Source organism: Asterias rubens, chromosome 17, assembly GCF_902459465.1.
Source record: "Asterias rubens chromosome 17, eAstRub1.3, whole genome shotgun sequence".
In the NCBI taxonomy this organism is placed as follows: Eukaryota; Metazoa; Echinodermata; class Asteroidea; order Forcipulatida; family Asteriidae; genus Asterias; species Asterias rubens.
This window is the reverse complement of record NC_047078.1, coordinates 10,025,600-10,045,957: the sequence shown is the minus strand read 5'-3', so window position 1 is coordinate 10,045,957 and position 20,358 is coordinate 10,025,600. Positions and strand designations below refer to the sequence as shown.

At 37.8% G+C, this 20,358-nt stretch overlaps 1 protein-coding gene across 2 annotated transcripts in view; it reads left to right on the top strand.

Moving 5' to 3' along the window:
* LOC117301379 (short transient receptor potential channel 5-like) overlaps positions 1-20,303 on the top strand; it is an 81,154-nt gene extending 60,851 nt beyond the window's left edge. For both annotated transcript variants that reach the window (XM_033785325.1, XM_033785326.1), the window contains 2 exons: positions 7,088-7,212; positions 17,569-20,303. In XM_033785325.1, the coding sequence (XP_033641216.1) occupies positions 7,088-7,212; positions 17,569-17,806 (363 nt within the window). In that variant the 3' untranslated portion in view covers positions 17,807-20,303. The remainder of the gene's footprint in view (positions 1-7,087; positions 7,213-17,568) is intronic.
* The last annotated feature ends 55 nt before the right edge of the window (positions 20,304-20,358 follow it).

Here is a 20,358-nt window from a genome sequence, read left to right as displayed (position 1 = left end):
TTAACATCTTAAAGGCACTGGACACCTTTTGTAATGGTTAAAGACCAGTATTCTCACTTGGTGTCCCGACATATTAATGCATAAAATAACAAACCAGTGAAAGTTTTGGGTCAATTTTGTCATCGAGTTTGCGAGAGAATAATGAAAGAAAAACACCCTTGTTGCACAAATTAATGTGTGTGCTTTCAGAGTCTAAAGGCTTCGGGCCTTAAGTAGTTGAGTGAGAAAATACCTCTTTCTCAAAATGTACTTACTTCAGAGGAAGCCGTTTCTCACAATGTTTTATACTATCAAAAGCTGTCCATTGCGATTACAAAGGAATATTGTTTTGTTAACAATTATTTTGAGTAATAACCAATAGTGTCTAGTGCCTTTAATATCTTTGCCTACCGCTATAGTTTCCCGAACCAAAGCTCTGGTTTGGTCAGCAGCTACGAGAGTGTGGGCTCGAGTCTCGGTCATGCCACTTGAGCAAGGCACTTATAAGCCATTGGACACTTTCGGTAAACAGTATTGTCCAAAGGCCAACACTTCGTGTATCACAACTTATATATAAAATAACAAACCTTAGGCTCAATTGGGCATCGGAGTCGGGAGAAAATAACGGGAAAACCCACCTTTAACTCGCACGTTTCGCCGTGTCATGACATGTGTTTACTATAAATCCGTAATTCTCGATGTCGAGAATTGATAATTGTTTTAATGTTTTCTCCAAAAGTAAAGCATTTCATGGACTAATATTTCAAGAGAAGTCTTTTACCATTGCCTTCTGTAAACCCTGTAAGTTATTTGTAAATCTGATCCGAAAGTGTATAATGGCTTTAAATACCACTCTTTGCTTGTCCACTTTTTGCTTGGCCATGTGACCAGATAAAATCTTTCTGGAAATTTCAAATTTAAACAAAATCCATCCCATGATTGGTTGCTTCCACACACGAATCCTTTCTCAGGCATCTATGAAAGCATTCATTCAAAAACTGTGTTTTTCTTAAGTTATTTTCTAACACCCTTGCCAGATGGCCTACATTTACACGGTGGCACGGTTGGCTTGTGCGTAAAACGCTCGCCTCTCACCAAGGTGACCCCGGTTCGATTCCCGGTCGGGGCCATAATGTGAGTTGAGTTGTGCGGTGGTTCTCTGCTGTGCCACAAGGTTTTCCCAGTCTATCCGGTATTCCTCCCTCATGAAAAAAATCAAACACTTTCGATCTTAGCTGTGCTCCATGATCATACTGGGTTGATGTGGCTGGCAGCTGAATGCGCCCTTGCATGCCTGCTTCTCTAACACGTTGTAGCCGCGTCCTTCACAATTCAGCTCTAGCTGCGAGTAAGGACGATTAGCCCTGCCAAATTATTATTTACACAAGTTTGTTGTGTTATGCGGTATGTTCTGATACACCAAGTGAGGATACTTTGTTTTGTTTGACAATTACCAAAGGTAAACCCTGCCTTTATGGACAAATTATAATATTTTCATGTTATTTTTTAGGCGACTGTACACGCTTTACTGGTTTAAAATGGTCTGTTTACCACATTGACCCCCTAAGGTGCTGATAACTAGACGCGATAAATGTTCAGTCAGCGGGGGGCTTCATGATCTCCATTTGAGCCACTCCACGCGCCACTGCGCATGGCTTATTAATCGAGTGGCTCATACTGAAGATTTGAGGGACATTATAAGTATTTAGAGGGGTTTGTTATGAAAGCTTTGCGAGTGACGAAACACATGATAGTAATTTAACAGTGTTCCCTTGCTTGATTTCCGCATAGTTGTGAAGTTTTACAAATTGCACTTCTTGTGTAAGGACAGCAATATTTGGACTGTCCAAGGTCCCTCTCATGAAATCTCAAATTTGCCGTCCTATTTGAACAACATCCTACACTTTGTTGTCCTTCCACATGAGGTACAGCTTCGCAACCTGGCTAAATTTAAGCAAGGGACCCTTGCTAAAACGATGTCGTATGCAAAGGGTTACATACTCAACTGAGGTAAACTTTGCAGAAAACGTGTTCCTCAAAACTCACGTTTCATTTTGAATTGAAGTAACAATCGTACAAAGGAAACTGTAGTTGAAAATACGAACCCGTGATCACGACTTTAATACTGATCCCAACTTTGCAATTAGTGGAATGAGAGATTTACTTTCATCCAGTCTATAATTTGCTTTCACATATCTCCACTGTAATTACAAGCGAAATCACCAGCTGAAGTTTAACTATCGTTTCGTGTTCAATATATCGATTCCAAAATACTGATCCCAATTTGCAATGAGTAAACAGAGGGATGTGCTACGACAGTGCATACAGGACAAGTAAATTGCCCGCCTACTTGTAAGCATTCATATTTCAAAGGCACTGGACACTATTTGTAATTATTCAAAAGAATTGTTAGCATAAAAACTAATTTATTTACGAGCAAAGGAGAGCTGTTGACAGAATAAAACATTGTGAGAAACGTCTCCCTTCTGAAGTTTTTGAGAAAGAGGTAATTTCTCACTCAAATACCAAAAGACTATCAGGCCAACAAAATAAATTGTAGGCATTTGAAAGCACATGAGTTTGTGCAACAAGGGTTTTTTTTCTGTCATTATTCCCCTGCAACTTCGATGACCAAATTGAGTAAAAATAATTATTTTAAGCATATTTACGATACACCAAGAAAAAATACTGGCCTTTCTCCCAAAGATGCGCAATGCCCTTTTAGTATTGTCAGTAGGGCCTATGTTCAATTAAAACAACACAAAACCAGCAAATCCCAGATGTGATCTACATGTAGATCATTATCGCATGGCTGACCAATGTAATTTGTTAACAAATCCCACCATGCCAGATGGGCTGGTAGAGATTAAAGGATTGTGTCCTGGAAAGGTCATTTAAACGTATCGGTAATCCACTCGCTGGACATGGTTGGGCAGAGCAAGCGATTTGTATGCCAATTCTGATCAACAATCATTTGTGACTTATGTTTAAGCAGATAGTAAAAACTAATGCCACTGCAAATTTCTTACAAAAACTTGCAAGCTTAACTGCTCGGTTTGCTTTAAAAAGGGAGGGGCAACATGGTCCCTTGAGGTATACGATCGCTCATCTTGTCACTCCTTGACTTCATGACGTCACTTTGACTTCGAGGCAGCCATTGGATGTCCTTTATCAAACAGGTATAAGGGCTTGTCAAACTAACCGAGCTAGACGTGTCTTTAAAGCTGTTAGAATACACCCCGTTTTATTTTTGAGTAAAAGGAGTGGCATCATGTCCCCCTTATGGGGTATCGAGCAGTTATGTTACCACACCTTGACTTCATGACGTCACTTTGACTTCAAGGTGGCAATTGATTGTCCATTATCAAACAAGTTTTACAGGCTTGCCAAATTGACTTAGCTAGACATGTCTTGAAAGCTGTTAGAATACACCTCCATACAATGTACTTTACTAGCAATAGGGAGTGGCAAATGGCACCCTTGGTGGGGATATCAAGCTGTCACGTTACAATCAATCCTTGACTTCATGACGTCACTTTAACTTCCAAGGCGGCAGGTGGTTGTCCTTTATCAAACAAGTATACAAACTTGACAAACTAACCGAGCTAGCGTGTCTTTAAAGCTGTTAGAAAACACCTACTTGCAATGTACTTTAGCAATAGAGAGTGACAACATGACACCCGTTTATGTGGGTACCAAGCATTCATATTACCACTAATGGCGTCAAGTGGTTGTCCTTTATCAAACAGGTATGCAGGCTTCACAATTTCAAAGCTGTTTTAATACACCTCATGAAGTGTACTTAGCACTTGGAATTAAATAGGACAACCCTTTAGGTGTTACAGCGTTACGAACCGTCGGGTAAAGCCACGTCTTTTTTGAACCATTTGGCAATTAGTGCCAAGTGAAGGTGCGTGCTTTCTTGCCATTTTGTCAGTCTACAATACATTTTCTTTTTCTCAAAGCCTTGCCACTAAAAAAAAGCATGCAGTCTTTGTTGTGTCGCACAGCGCTATATAGAGTTATTTATATGAATTTTTCTACGCGTTGGAACATTTACAGGAAAGTCGCTAGCTATCAATGAAGTGAGAGACAAAGGGTGCGCAGGTCCGTAAAAATATTTAATTTATAAATTAAGGTGGTTTTTGATTTCTCGTGGCGGCAGCTAGACAATGTGGAGTCATGACGATTGATGCGTTTCCATGGCAATGTGATAATAATAACAATGACTTCATAACGAACACGACTTACTACTTATAGACAATTTGTCATTTGAATTTTTGAAGGTGAGGGCTAATGTTGTAATAAAATGGTTGAATATCTGTGTTGCTGAGACCTAGGCACAATACATTTTCATATCAATAAAATAAATATAAAATAGATACAATTTGTGTACGTACATACGTATCTATGAGAAAGAGCAATGCAAAGAATAGGCCTGAAATAGTTGAAGACATACAAAATAGCTATTTAAAGTTACACATGAAAAGACACGGACGGAACACGGTAACAATGGTTCAGGCACTGTTTGGATCTTCTTCAAGACTAAGTGGATTTAATCTGCCAAGGCCAAAGGACAAACCGTCTATCTATAAAAAGAATGTTTGTTGATGTTCATTGTTTTTTTCGAAGGATGAAGAAAACAGAAGAGATAAGTCTGCCTTAAAGACATTGGACACTATTGGTAATTGTCAAAAGCCAGTCTTCTCACTTGGTGTATCTCAACATATGCATAAAATAACAAACCGGTGAAAATATGAGCTCGATTGGTCGTCAAAGTTGCGAGAAAATGATGAAAGAAAAACACCCTTGTTGGACGAATTTGTGTCCTTTAAGATAGGAATAAAAGACTTCTAGCTAGAAGTCTTTTATTATTTAAGTGAGAAATTACCTCTTTTTCAAAAACTCTGTTACTTCAGAGGGAGTTGTTTCCCACAATGTTTTATACTATCAGCAGCTCTCCAATGCTCGTTACCAAGTCAGTTTTTAAGTTAATATTTGTTTTTAGTAATTACCAAACATGTACCTTCCCTTTAAGCTGGCGCCGAACAAAAACCCGCATCAATGCACATTATGAAGCTGCCGTACATGATTATGTCATAGGTGACTTGCACGTATCTCCGGAGCACCCCCTGGGAATGGTCTCGACAGCAAACCACTGGATACTCAAAGTCATTAGTAACATTCAGGAACGTAATCTATGGCCCTTTTCGAAATAACTGGATTTGGCTTTGGGTTCGGATCAGGCTAGCTTAGCCCCGCCGGTTATTTTGACTCTTAGGCATATTAAAACAAAAGTGTTATGTTTGCTAACCCGACCTACCCTAAAAATACGACCGACCCTGGATATTTGTTTTTTTTTCCAGGGAAGAAATTGAATGATTAAAATCTATTAAAGACATACAAATAAAATAAATGTCATCAAGGGTTTAAAAAATATACTATTTGTTGTGTGTAGCCTTGTTTTATTTTGAAACCGAGTACCGGGCTTATTCAATTAGAAAACATAGAAGAATAAAAAATATTTAAAAAAAATATAAAACCTGAAAAAAGACAAGGCACAATGTTCACATATTTGTGACTGTAAAGACACTGAGAAAAAAAAATGGTCAACAATCATCGAAAAAAAAACTGATGCATCTTATCTTTTATAACAAATTAATGACACGCTCTGAAAAGCTTGGATTGTATTACTTTGACATCAACGCATCCTCAGTTACAATCCGTCTGGGAAAAGAAAATTGCCAAAATGGAGACGCTACTTTAAGTGTCTTAAGTAATTTGTAAGTACGCAAGGGGAGCGTTGTATACTGATAGCTTTTAACACCAGTCATGCACGTCATTATTGATGATGCTGATGGGTCAATGGCATGTTGCGAACTACAGAACACCTCTTGTCTATTAAAACACCTTTTAAAGTGAAAGTGGTTCCGAGTTCTGGTGACAACACTGATTGTGGCTAAACTTCATATAGCTGCTTCAAGGAACATCACACCATTGGTTTTGGGCAACAAAACAGTTGCTGGCACTGTAAGCACTATAAACATAAACTGACCCACCTGTAGAAGTTTGCGATCGATCAGGCATCTGATGGGTAAGGAGAAAATAGTGAGAAACCAGTTACACATTAGATTCTTTTTGCAATGCTATGAAATTGGACCCAGGTTGATTGTGTGATTCCTGACAATAAGGAATTGGGTAGAAGATTTTGAAAATTGGCGGGAAGAAGTTGTAGGTGTGGCCGGCAGCAAGTTTTTATTGTCATGGGCAGGCGTTTAAAATGTCGCGGGTAAATGGTTTGAACATACAGTTTTAAGGGGTTTTGGTACTCTTTGTAGATCAAGTTGTTGTCATGACAAGAATCCCTACTCACTGCCAAATGAGATGAATGTAACATAATTTACCTGTAGCAGTTTCAGCAACAATTTTGAGAGAAAAAAGGGAAACCATAGAGCAATGTTTCCAGGCTTGAAGTCTTTTAATACTTGAGTGAGAAATAACATCTCTCTCAAAAACTACGTTTCTCCCGAGGGAGCCGATTATCAAAATGTGGTATACTATCAACAGCTCCCCATTACTCGTTACCAAGTAAGTTAGTATGCTAACTATTTTTTGGCGTAATACTCAACACTGTCAAATCACATCAGGGACACAACATCTTTCAACACATTTCAAGGCACTTCTGAAAGCCCACTTGTTTCAGGACGCCTACCATCAATGATGTTTTCATTTCTTCTGTGCCTCAGCGCCTTTGAGCAAACCTCTGATTTAGGCGCTATACGAATTATTTATGATTGATTGATTGATTGATTGACTGATTGATTGATTAATTGATTGGTTGATTGATTGATTGATTGATTGATTGATTGATTGATTGATTGATTGATTGATTGATTGATTGACTAATTGATTGATTGGTTGGTTGATTGATTGATTGATTGATTGATTGATTGATTGGTTGATTGATTGATTGACTGATTGATTGATTAATTGATTGATTGGTTGATTGATTGATTGATTGATTGATTGATTGACTGATTGACTGGTTGACTGATTGATTGATTGACTGATTGCATTTATGTTTATCTTGTCTACTTTCTGTACCTAGAAAATCGCCAAGCTACTCGCGGAGCGCTACATCCTGGACCACTCGTCATCCAGCGGTGGTGAGGCCGAGAATACCGTGTCCAGGGCTGACGTCATGGCCATTCGTAATGACGTAGCTGTATTTAGGTAAGTACCCATTCCTAGTTGTAGATTGTAGTAAAATTCGCTAATAAGAAGCCATTTATTTGTGTACATATGCCATTGTTGTACAGTAATACTGATTAAAGGAACACGTTGGCTTGGATCGGTCGAGTTGGTCTTTGAAAAGCGTTCTGTAACCGTTTGTTATAAAATGTATATGGGTAGAAAGATGTTGTAAAAGTAGAATACAATGATCTACACAATTATGCCTTGAAATTGCGTGGTTTTCTTTTTACCTCGTCGACTAACACGGTCGGCCATTTATGGGAATCAAATTTTTGACTCCCATAAATGGCCGACCGTGTTAGTTCGCGACGTAATATGAAAACCGCGCAATTTTGAGTGATACTTGTGTGGATCATTATATTCTACTTTTAAAACATCTTTCTAACCATATGCATTTCATAACAAATGGTTTCAAACGCTTTTTATAGACCAACTCGTCCGATCCAAGGCAACGTGTTCCTTTAACACCAAATGTGGAACGAGCGGTCACTCAGTTCGACATTCAATTGCCTACCACAGTACTACCACAAAAGTACGAATATAGGTCGCTCGAATCATATACAGTAGTTCCTTTTTCAACTCAATTATTCTGTTGTTAACCTTGGTAATGGATGGGGGTAATGTATGTCTGTAAGTCTGTCCCCAATCAAGTATGGCTTATTGAGTTTACTATTTTGATTGATGGAATATGAATATTATAATATTGAGAATAAAGATTGGAATGTTGATTTTACCACAGCTGGAATTCTTACTGAGGTTTTGAGGCATTGTAGTGTGTCATGGCCGAGTGGTTTAGAGCGTTTAGTTTAAAGTTCTGGTGGTTAAAGTCACATGGAAATAGAATTTGTATTTTTTCAAACATAAGAGTATGTTTAGTAACAATAAGAAAATTTTTAGTAATAGTTTGGAACGATTTATATGTTTAAAAAATAAATAAACCTGTTCGGGGGTTGACTCCGCATACCCCTTTTGTGACTTCAATCGAGACAGACTTTGCCTTGATGCGTAGAGTAAACACACACGTGCAAAGTACATGCAAGTCCAAGTCCAAGTCGTGAGTTTGTGCATTTTTCCGGCAATGCCGACCAAGTGTATTGCTGCTGGATGCATCAAAACAACTAGCGATGGGGTCAGTCTGCATGGCTGGTCAGACTCACAAGAGCAATAGTACCTAGTGGTACGGTCCGACGTCTGTTTAAGCACTGTGCAGCATTTTCTTTTCAAATATCACACCTTGATTGACGTCATGAACAGCGCCCTCTCGGGTCGGGGCCTACTCTTAAATTTGTAAATAAGATAATAACTAATTTTTTAGAACCTTAGTTAACTGTTTATTTACATTCCACTCATCAAAACACATATATTAGTGACAAAAGCTTTACTTTGACAAAATATCACTTTCAGGTGACTTTAAGTCATCGGAGTGTGGGTTCGATTCCCGGTCATGGCACTTGTATCATTGGGCAAGATGCTTTACTAAAAATGTTTCTCTTCAGCCAGGGGTATCAATGGGTACCTGCGATGGTAGAGGTTGACAATTAGTGTCCCAATTTCTATTTTACCGCAGTAGTGTTTGACAACTTCACCATTGGTTCGCGGGGATGCTTTAGCTGTTTTTGTGCTTATAAGGGCAGTGAACACTATTGGTAATTACTCAAAATAATTACCAGCATAGAACCTTACTCGGTAACGAGTAATGGGGAGAGGTTGGTAGTATAAAACATTGTGACAAACGGCTCCCTCTGAAGTGACGTAGTTTTCGAGAAACAAGTAACTTTCCACGTATTTGATTTCGAGATTTCAGAATTAGATTTTGGGGTCTCGAAATCAAGCATCTGAAAGCACACAGCTTCCCGGACAAGGGTGTTCTTTCTTTCATTATTCTCGCAACTTCGACGATGGATTGAGCTCAATATTTCACAGGCATGTTATTTTATATATATGTTGAGTACACAAAGTTAGAAGACTGGTCTTTGACAACGACCAATAGTGTCCAGTGTCTTTATAAGCAGCTCTATTAAACTGGGCCCTGCTTGAACTTCGTCGCAATTTCTAATTTCTGTAAGACCCTTTTGTCTGACAAATTCACCATTGGTTCGCAGGGATGCGCAATTTAAATTAACTGATCAATGGTTTTCTCCGTTACGGCAAATTAACGTGCATTTTAGCCATTACTAGACCGTAATCTTGTTATACATAATCTGTAATTAAATATAAATGCATGGCTGTGTTGTAATGTCCATCTTTTTTTACTTTTGAGTAGTTTCAGTCTACGGTTTTGTTTAATTAGCATTTCTGCTGGTGGGGCATGACATGGCAACTGTCTTTATAGAGGGTTAAGGCTGCTTTCAAGACAAACAAAAATGACAATAATTGGTTAAATGGAGAAACAGAAAACAGAATCATGACTTTTAAAACAAGAAACCATATTAAATGCTAATAATATTTGCAACATGTCTTATGTGAGTGGTTTTAAAGGCACCGGACACTAATGGTTATTACTCAAAATAGTTCTTAAAGCCATTGGACCCTTTCGGTAAACAGTGTTGTCCAAAGCCCACACTTTGTGTACCACAACTTCTATATCAAATAACAAACCTGTGAAAATTTAGGCTCAATCGGTCATCGGAGTCGGGAGAAAACAACGGCAAAACCCACCTTTGTTTCCGCGCGTTTCGCCGTGTCATGGCATGTGTTTAAACAAAAATCCGTAATTCTCGTTAACGAGAATTTATATTGTTTTGCTGTTTTCTCAAAAAGTAAAGTATTTCATGGAATAATATTTCAAGAGAAGTCTTCCACCATTGCCTTCTGTAAACCCTGTAAGTTATTTGTAAATCTGTGAACTTTTATTTTTTTTTCTGAACCGAAAGGGTCCAAGGGCTTTAACATAAAAACTTACTTGGTTTGGAGTTGTTGATGTGAGAAACGGCTTGCTCTGGTCTTTTTGGAGCAAGAGTTAATTTCTTATCTCAAAATATTAAAAGGCTTCTGTCCTGAAGTTTTGAATGTTTTTTTTTTTTTTTTGGGGGGGGGGCATCTGAAAGCACACAAGTTAATTCTGTGCAATAAGGGTGTTTTTTTTCTCATTCTTGCAACTTCTATGACGATCTGAGTGCAAATTTTCACAATTTGTTATTCGATGCATACCAATGTATAAGGATACGCCAAGTGAGAACACTGGTCTTTGACAGTATAACCTAAGGTGTCCTGTGCCTCTAACGCCACCCAATTGCACAAATGATGTGCATTCACTGTAAATTAGAGGATTCAAAAGAATGTTCTCATCAACACAAGATGTGTTGTTTATCAAGTGAAGTGGCAAAAAGCGATGCAGAGTTGAGTTTACGCAGAGCATAGACTCAATAAATAGACCGGAACGAGCTAAACATCACCAGATTTGGCCCTGTAATTTGACATTCTTTGATGCCTAAAATTGGTCGCGCTCCCCCCCCCCCCCCCCCCCCCCCCGACTGATTGCATGCAACTCCCTGCCTCAATGCTTGCATATAGAGAAGATTAACTGCCAATAACGGTTTGCGGATTGGAAATGAAGCCAAACATGAGTGGGGTTTTGTCTTTATACTGCTGACCTAGAAATAACACGATTTCTTGTTTTATTTTATGAACACGGCACTTGAAGATAGATCATAGTCGTCAATTTGTCTTTAACCACAACAAGAATTTGCTACTATAAGCAATGGTAGGCATTATTGTCAGAGTTGTTATTAATTTTTTTTGGGGGTGGGGGTGGGGGTGGTGTTGTTTTTGAGCATTAGTGTAATTTACGATCTCATTTTGAAGGTAAATTGGGAATGATTTCAACTTGTACTGGAATTTTATGAACACGGTATCTTGAAGAAAGATCAAAGCGGTCAATTTGTCTTTTAAAAACCATGCTAAGAATTTGCAAGGTTCTGTTTGAAGCAATGGTTATTTGTCAGAGTGATTGGGGGTTTGTTTGAAGGTGGTTTAGAGTTTTTTTTTTTAAGTGTTTGTGTAATTTACGATCTCATTTTGATGGGATGTTGGGGATAATTACGACTGGGTGGTTTTGTACAGTGAAAAGCAGCCATTTTGTTTTTGAGGAAAAGGGGCCCTACACTTGTTTTGGAAACCCATACAAGCTCTCTGTTGCAGTCACTGTGTGGACTATGTGGACGCGTAGGACGTGTAAAAGTCCACATAGTGTTTCTTTATGTGGACTTCTTTTGTTCTCAGCGCCACACCCCACTCATGTCCAAAATGATACGTCAATCATGTTAATAACACTGTGTGGACACGTTTAAGTCCACACAGTGTTTCTAGTCCCTACGTTATGTGGACTTCTTTTGTTCTCAGTGCCACACCCCACTATAGTGATATGTCAATCCTGTAAATAACACTGTGTGGACACGTGTAAGTCCACACAGTGTTTCAAGTCCCTATATACATGTACATTATTTTGAATTTCTCAGAACCACATTCCTTCATCCTATTCCTCAACACTAGAAAAACAACACTGTGTGGACGTGCGTAAGTCCACATAGTGTTTAAAGTCCGTAAATGCACGTGTTTGACTTCTTTTGTTTCTAGCTCCACACTCCTACTCCTATCCCATTCCACAACACTGTAAGAAACACTCGGTGGACGTTTGTAAAGTCCACATAGTGTTTCAAGTCCCCACATTATTTGTGACTTCTTTTGTTCTCAACCCCACACTCCTACTCCTATCCTATTCCTCAACACTGTCAATAACACTGTGTGGACATGAGTAAGTCCACATAGTTTAGTGTTTCAAGTCCCTATACATTACGTGGACTTTTTTTTTTCCTCAGCGTCACACTGCTACTCCTATCCCATTCCTCAACACTGTTAATGACACTGTGTGTACAAGTGTGACTCCATAGTGTTTTAAGTCCCCACATTTCGTGGACTTCTATTGTTGTCAACTCAACCCTTGGTATGTAGCGTAAGAACACCTTCGAGTTGCGTAAAAAGTTCTTAATTTTATGAACTATTTAGCCAGTCTAATAAAGCCACTGTAGTGTATGGTGGTGAAACGTTTAAAACTAAAACAGTTGTGAGTTTGTTCTCAGGTTTTTTTTCTTTCAACCCCTATATTGGAATTGTAAAAAGAATTGTACTGAAGCTTATGAATTATTCATGAGTACACGTGACATTCTCTGTACAGTGTGTTGCACCCTGTTTTTACTGAAGTCAACCGACACAAACCCGTGGGTACATTTCCGTGTTTTTCCCGTCTTTTGATGGCAGTTCTGTACCTGGTAATTACCTCTTTAGAGACCCGAGGGGGTGGTTGTCTGAAGGAGGCGTATAGCTTTATACCACAAAGTCTCGTCTGTGTGTCTGGCCTTAAACCGCATGACTTCACGTGTAAAGCCCCACCATCAATTTTCCATCTCAAAATAACTCAACTCCGTAGCTCATTTACACGTAATGCGGTTTCCCTGTGGATTGTTTGGTGGACCAAACATACTTTAAACCCATCAATATTTACATATGGTTTAATGGTTCAAAATAGCAGCATGCATTGTGCCTTTTGTTTTATGTAGTTCAATTTACGTGGTTGTAGCCACAAATGTAATGTATGTACAACAATGGCTAAAAAGGCATTTGTGTAAGAAGTACAGGTACATGTACATTTTCAGACATAACATGAGTAGATTATTATTATTAATTATTATTATTAGTAGTAGTATTATTATTATTTATTTTTTATTATAGTTTTTTACCCATACACTTATGTGTGTTAGCACTGTATACTCAGTACTTTCCCCGAGTCCTGTGAACAACTATCACAGGCATATTACTCGGGTGGGATTCGAACCCACGACCCTTGCAATTCTAGAGCAGTGTCTTACCAACTAGACCACCGAGATTGCGCAGTAGCTTGAGGCAGTTCGAATGAGTAGGGTCGTTGGCCTTAGCTTTCTATCCAAACCGGACCTACTTCATCAGGGGCATGAACACGTACAAACAAATACATGTACACATCCATGATAGAAAAAAAGGGGAAAAGATTAAGGGGTGGGATCCGAGAGAAAAAAACATGAAAAATGTCTAAGGTGGTTGATGCTAAGATTCTCAAACGCAATTCGAGCAAAGCGGTGCATTCCTACCTTGCCCCATCAGGGCCCAATTTCATAGAGCTGTTTAAGCACAAAATTTTGCTAAAGCAAAAAAATCCTTGCCTAGCAAAATTAATTTACCGGCCAAAACTCCACTCAACTGTTATGCTAAGTAAACAACAGCTAAATACCAGTCACAAACAATGTATATGGCATGAAATTTTGGTCTGTAACATGTGTAAAATAAGCAAGCTATTTTCGTGCTTAAGCAAATTCTTTTGCTTAAGCAGCTCTATGAAATTGGCCCCTGGGAGCAACGAACCCTTGCTACGCTTTAGTGCAAAATTAAAGACACTGGACACTATTGGTAATTGTCAAAGACGAGTCTTCTCACTTGCTGTATCTCAACATATGCATAAAATAACAAACCTGTGAAAATTTGAGCTCAATCGGTGGTCGAAGTTGCAAAATAATAATGAAAGAAAAAAAACACCCTTGTCACACGAAGTTGTGTGCATTCAGGCTTGATTTCGAGACCTCAATTTCTAAACCTGAGGTCTCGAAATCAAATTCGTGGAAAATTACTTCTTTCTTGAAAACTACTCCACTTCAGAGGGAGCCGTTTCTCACAATGTTTTGTACTACCAGCCTCTCCCCATTACTCTTTACCAAGTAGAGTCTTACGCTAATAAGTGTTTTGAGTAATTACCAATAGTGTCCACTGCCTTTAATACCTTTACGATGTTATAAGGTGTTGTATTGGTTTTTAATGAAGTGCCAAGTCAAACATGGCAACAGACACGTCGTCCAAATGGCACCAATGTTGTTTTATAAGACCTTCATTTCCCAAAAGGAGCTATGAAGAACCTCGTACCAGATCAAGTTGCTTGGTGGATCTTGGTCGTGCGAAATAGAAGATCATTGAAAATAACTTGAACGTAAACCATATCTGTGACGTCACTCTATTGATAAAAGTGTAGATTCTTTTTACGAACCTACACTTAAACTGTCGATTCGTTACAAAACAAACTGAGTAGTTCAGCTTGAAAATTACTGCGTTTCCAAAACTGAAAGAAAACATGACGTGCAGCAAAACACAGCTGAAACATGTTATCTTGCAGCAACATTTTCCAGTAATATTTTTTTTAAGTAACCGTAGCACAATGTATTGTTAACTTGATCGTACCGAAATTTGACTCGATAATGTTGCAAGCACTGTAAAGTATGCCTTTATGTTTTGCAAAAATAGTTGTACAATGTGTCCAACGGCATTTGACAAAGTACACCAAAAACGTATTATTATTATAGAGAAATCCAATTAATTGAAACTGCTACATAATCAGTGGGGATAATAATTTAGGTCAGAGAATGTACTCTATAGAGTATAGATTCGTGACTACAATAATAATAATAATAATGCATTTATAATGTGCCATCTATCTAGTGTACAAGACCCTATTCCGAGGCGCAGAACAAAAAAACAATACATACAACAAAAAAGAAATGTAGAACATAATACAAAATAAATTATACAATGAATAATCTACTGTCAAGACATGTAACGAGCTAAGTGTAAGAGGATTTAAATAAATGAGTTTTAAGCAAGTTTTTAAACAATGGAAGAGAACTACAGCGCCTGATGTTATTAGGTAAAGCTTTCCAAAGTTTATGAGCACAATGTACTTTCTATACACAATTGTACACTTCCATTCGCTTTAACTTCTTGCACATAATGCCTACTTAAACAAAAAAACCTTTTAAGGGGGTTTTATAAATCAATAATAATGATGAGAGAAAAGCGCCAATGTGGCGTCCGTCCATTTAAGCAATATGATGCTCTTGAGGAAACTAGACATTTGGTGTAATTTATAATAACAATAACTAGTTCTGTTAAGGGGAAAGGACACAAAAGTGTAGACTCGTAGATAGAATGTACGAGCCGAAGGGGAATATATTGTCACAAGTCTACTTTTTAGAATCTATTCTTTGACTGTAGATTCGTAACGAATAATATAGAAATGAGTGTAGATTCGTAACGAATCTTTAGATTCTTAAAAATAATCTACACTTTCACCACTAGATGTGATGTCACAGAAATAGTTTAATATTATAGCGCATTTCACAATAAGGTAGCAATGCGCTTTGCATAGTGTCCTGGGCCCAATTTCACAGAGCTGCTAAGCATACAAATTTGTTTAGCATGAAACTTCTCCCTTGATAAAAACAGGAATGCCAACCAAATTTCCACTTGATTTTTAGGGCAAGCCAAAAAAAAACCTGTATACCAGTGAGAAAGCAACATGCAACAAATGGAAATTTGGTTGGTAATCCTGTTTTTATCAAGAAAGAAACTTCATGCTAAGCAAGTTTTTGTGCTTAGCAGCTCTATGAAATTGTGCCCTGGTCATTGGGCCACTATCAGTCTTTACTCAGCTCCCTGGGGAGTATCTAGCCTTTAGCTGCCGTGGCGCCCCAGTGGCTTTTTCATACATAAAGTCGACGTCTACCCTCACAGTTACTATTGATTATACCTCTGGGTGAAGAGAAGATGGTAACTTATGTGTCATGATGCTCCTGGGAATTCGAACCCACACTGAGATGACTTATTCAACAGAACTTGAACTAAGTTTAGTGTCGAGCGCTCTAGTTTTGACTTTTGATGACGTCATCAGGCCGTCATCAACAATGAGGAAACAATAGAAAAAATTTCAAGCTTTTGTATTGGTTTGTACATAAACATGGATGCGCCCACACGGCTTCAAAACCTTAGTGCGTGTATAACGGGGTGTTAGCACTCTAGTCAATATATATATAGCTCTATGGTCTAGGGGCAACTCAAGCGCAAAGGAATTGCTTATGAGCAACCTATTTATTAGACTGCAAGAATAAAGACACGCACTGGTCTTACAAGCTCAACTGTTGGATTGGGTAAACATACAATGACGTAAAGCTGTCCATGCGTAATGATTGGTCGGTGATGTTCGTAAGCTTGCTCCTGCCCTTTCGATCGTCTGCTACGTGTGCATGATGTATGTAATGTTTTTGTTTGTTCTGGGTTTCTGGGTTTTTGTTGTTTTCGTTGACGTTTACGGTAAATACATATTGTATGTTTACATGTATTATTATTATGTAAGTAATGCTACATGATTATTGCTGCCTTAAAGGCAGTGGACACTACTGCTAATTACTCAAAATAATTATCAGCATACAATCTCACTTGGTAAAGAGTAATTGGGAGAGGTTGATAGTATAAAATATTGTGAGAAACAACTCCCCCTGAAGTGACGTAGATTTCGAGAAAGAAGTAATTTTCCACGAATTTGAATTGATCTTGAGGCCTCAAGTTTAGAATTTGAGGTCTCGAAATCAAGCATCTGAAAGCACACAACTTCGTGTGAAAAGGGTGTTTTTTATTTCATTCGTATCTAGCAATTTCGACTACCAATTGAGCTGAAATTTTCTTTGACAATTACAAATTACTTTAATGTTCCATCACTGGAGACGTACAGGATTTAATGATTACTTTATAATGACTTATTGTCATGATAGACCTATTAGTTTCATAAGACATTAGACATAAACTATATAAGACATAAGACAACTTTATTGATCTTCAAAAGAAGAAATTGCATCTTGTAATCCACCGTGCAAAGTTTCAAGTACATTGTGTAATTTAATTTGTAATATTCATATTGCTTTGTAATTCCAACTTATCGTGGTCAAACAAGCCCTTGCCCTACCCCCCCTGTCTATCTATTCGTTGCTTACCAGTTGCTTTTTTCTGTGTGCTTTCCAATTTTCTCTCCCTATTAATGTATTTCCTCTTCATACACTTGGGCACCTTATCAAAACTTTCCCGGACAACTTGTGGAAGGGTTTTCCCGAAACCATTTGGAAACAACTGCTGGTTCCCAGTAGATAGCAAGTCTAAGTGAGTGTGGTTTAACCAACATTAAACAAATGACTTTCCTGAATTTTTTTCCTGGAGTTTATACAGAATGCACAATATTTTGTTGAGGGATTACAAATTAGCTCTGTGGAAATTTTTCCGCAAGTTATCCGGGAAAAGTCAAGATAAAGTGACTTAGTAATACCTGTTCATGTTTGTTGTGTGGTCATTAATCTTTCGAGAAAGACTCTGCTAGGGTCGAAACAACAGGCTTTGAACTATTTGTTTGCATTATTACCATAAGTCATTCTGGTTGGTAAGCATTTTGCAGCAGCTCAGAATTATATTTTCTTTTTTCTTTTTTTATCGTGACAGATACGAAACTTTCAAGTCTCTGAACGCAGCCGACCAGTCATTTGAGAATTTGCAAGACGTACTTGGAAACATCAAAGTACAGTTGGCCAAAGTGGACGATATTGGCGCCAAGACAGAACAGCTCGACAATAGCGTCAAAGACCTCAAGGAAAGAAACCGTGTTATCAGAAACACCGTGGATGGCATGGCTTCATCGCTCTTCCGCTCCCGTGCTGGGCGCTCTTTGGTCGGCCAGTGATGAGCTGAAAACACGACTCCACTCCCCGGAGTTTCTCAAAACCAAATCATACAAAAACAGTGAATTTTTTTTCAGTGAATAAGTCTGATTTCTTGAAGGCTAAACGTAACTTTTTTCTTCTGTCACCGAAACTGTCATTTTTGGGTAAACTTTTTCGCCCACATTCCAAAAGTGGTCTCTGAACTTTAAGACCAAAATCATAAAATTTGTAAAAACAACGAATGGAAATTAACCTTTCGAAAACATACCAACGACCTTTTTCAACTTGTACTTTCTATTTTTCATTGCAACTTTTGTCGATTCTCAAAAGCTTTATTGATAACTTCACAAAGGATTTATCTCGTGTTATTGGTCACTGTTTGTTTAGCAGCCACGCCACATTTATGATCAACCTCGCTCACATGGAATTCTCCCCCGTCTTGAGAAAGGTATGACGTCAAATGGGGCGGTTAGATCACCCATGGGAACAAGGTTGATCAAAGATGTATTGCCCTATCACAGCCCTGAAAAGTAACACCTCATTTGCATACTCTGCGTTCGAATGTATGGAAATCAAACTAAGCGGGGCTTAAATGATAAGCTGGTTGAAAAGGAATTTAGATTGGTCAATTTATCAAAACAGAAAGTAAACCAAAAAAGCGGAAATCAAAAAAACTAAAAAATGTTTTACAAAAAGACCTCATTTTCAATGCTACTTATTCATATACTAACGTAACTTCTCTAGATTTCTGACCTTTTTTTTTCTTTCTCCAATTTTGATTGAAATTACCTAAGAATTAAATATCTGAGTTTTTCAGATTCTCTTTTAAAATAAGTGTCTTTTTTATAATATTGTAATATTGTTAACATCGAAAAACTTGATGTGATTGTTTGTATTAAACTAACATTTTTGTATAACGCATTTTAGCACATTTGGTTGGTTAAGGATATTGACAGAAATATTTACTAAAAACAAAAATAATAATTACAAATAACAACAGAAATATTTAACCCTAAAATTATTCTGCACGATAAACTCATTTAAACCATCCGTTGTCAGGAAATGTTGGTGTGGTTAATGTTGATAAGATCATAGGTTCCTCAAGGTTCAATCATTGGCCCATCCAATGTCAGAAAAACAATCTAGCACTCGTCTGACATTGCCCCCCCCCCCCATTTGATTCTTAAACAACCCGTTTTGCCGTGTGAGTTCCTCGAGGTTCACTTTTTTGCCCAATGACACCCCTTTCTGTGTTTCTATCAAAACACTGTTTTTGTATGAACAGTTTCAGAAAAACAGTCTAGCACTAGTCTGACAATATTGCTCTCCATGTGATTCTTCAACAATCCGTTTTGCCGTGTGAGTTCCGCAAAGTTTAGTTTTTGGCCCATGACAAACATTTCTTTGTTTCTATCACTAGTTATAAACAATGTCAACTAAAAGTCTATCAAAAGTTTGGCATTGTTGCTCTCCGTGTGATTGTTAAACAACCCCATTTGCCGTGTGAGTTCCACAGGGTTCAGTTTTTGGTCCACGACACCCCTTTCTTTATTTCTATCAAAACACTGGTATTCATCAACAATGTCAGAGAAAACAGTCTACCAATATTGAACATTGTTCCCCATGTGATTCTTCAATCAACAACCCGTTTGCCGTGTGAGTTCCACAGGGTTCACTTTTTGGCCCTTGAAAAAACATTTTCCTTTTTTTCTATCAAAACAATTAGTTACTAATAAACTGACGAAATTGTTAAACTGCACTAAAGTAAATGTAAAAAGTGATATTTTGTAAGTATGTAATTCTGTTCAGTTTTGTTGTTTTCATATTCTCTGTTGTTACCAAAACAATGTTGTTGGTATAATAGCATTGCAAAATTAAAAAACCAAAAATTTAATGTTTTCTACAAAATTATTTAATTCCAGAGAATTGCACTGCACAGATGATACTCTTTTTTATTTTTCATTTTGTAAAATGTATTTTCCTGTACCTATATTATTATGTATTTGACCGTGTAAACTAACTAACTATTATGTAAATGACCAGTCAATAAGCTCCGCCCATAACTTAAGCATTGACCAATTACAAACTGCCGGTTGTTGCACGTGCTACCCACGTGGACACCGTTGATTGACAGTTGCTGTCGTGGGCAGGGTTTACTGACTTGGCGATGTTTTTATTTTATGTGTTGTCAGTCTCTTTAAATGACTCCCACAAAACTATAGTTACCATTACTTGATACTAATGAATTTTATTTGGAAATTATTAACATGTGTTGCTATGTTTCTTTAACTTGATTATGTGATATTAAAATGTTCGTTCTTTATAAGTAACTGGAGTTTCATGTTGTCGTAGAATGAATGAAAGTTGAAGGGAAGAGCATGGGGGAACTTTGCGTTAATGATGCTCAAAATTTGTATCACTAACTTTCATCTTGTCTTTTGTGTATCTTTAAAGACAATGGACACTAGTGGTTATGGTCAAAGACTAGCCTTCACAGTTGGTGTATCTCACATATGCATAAAATAACAAACCTGTGAGAATTTGAGCCCAATCGGTCGTCGAATTTGCGAGA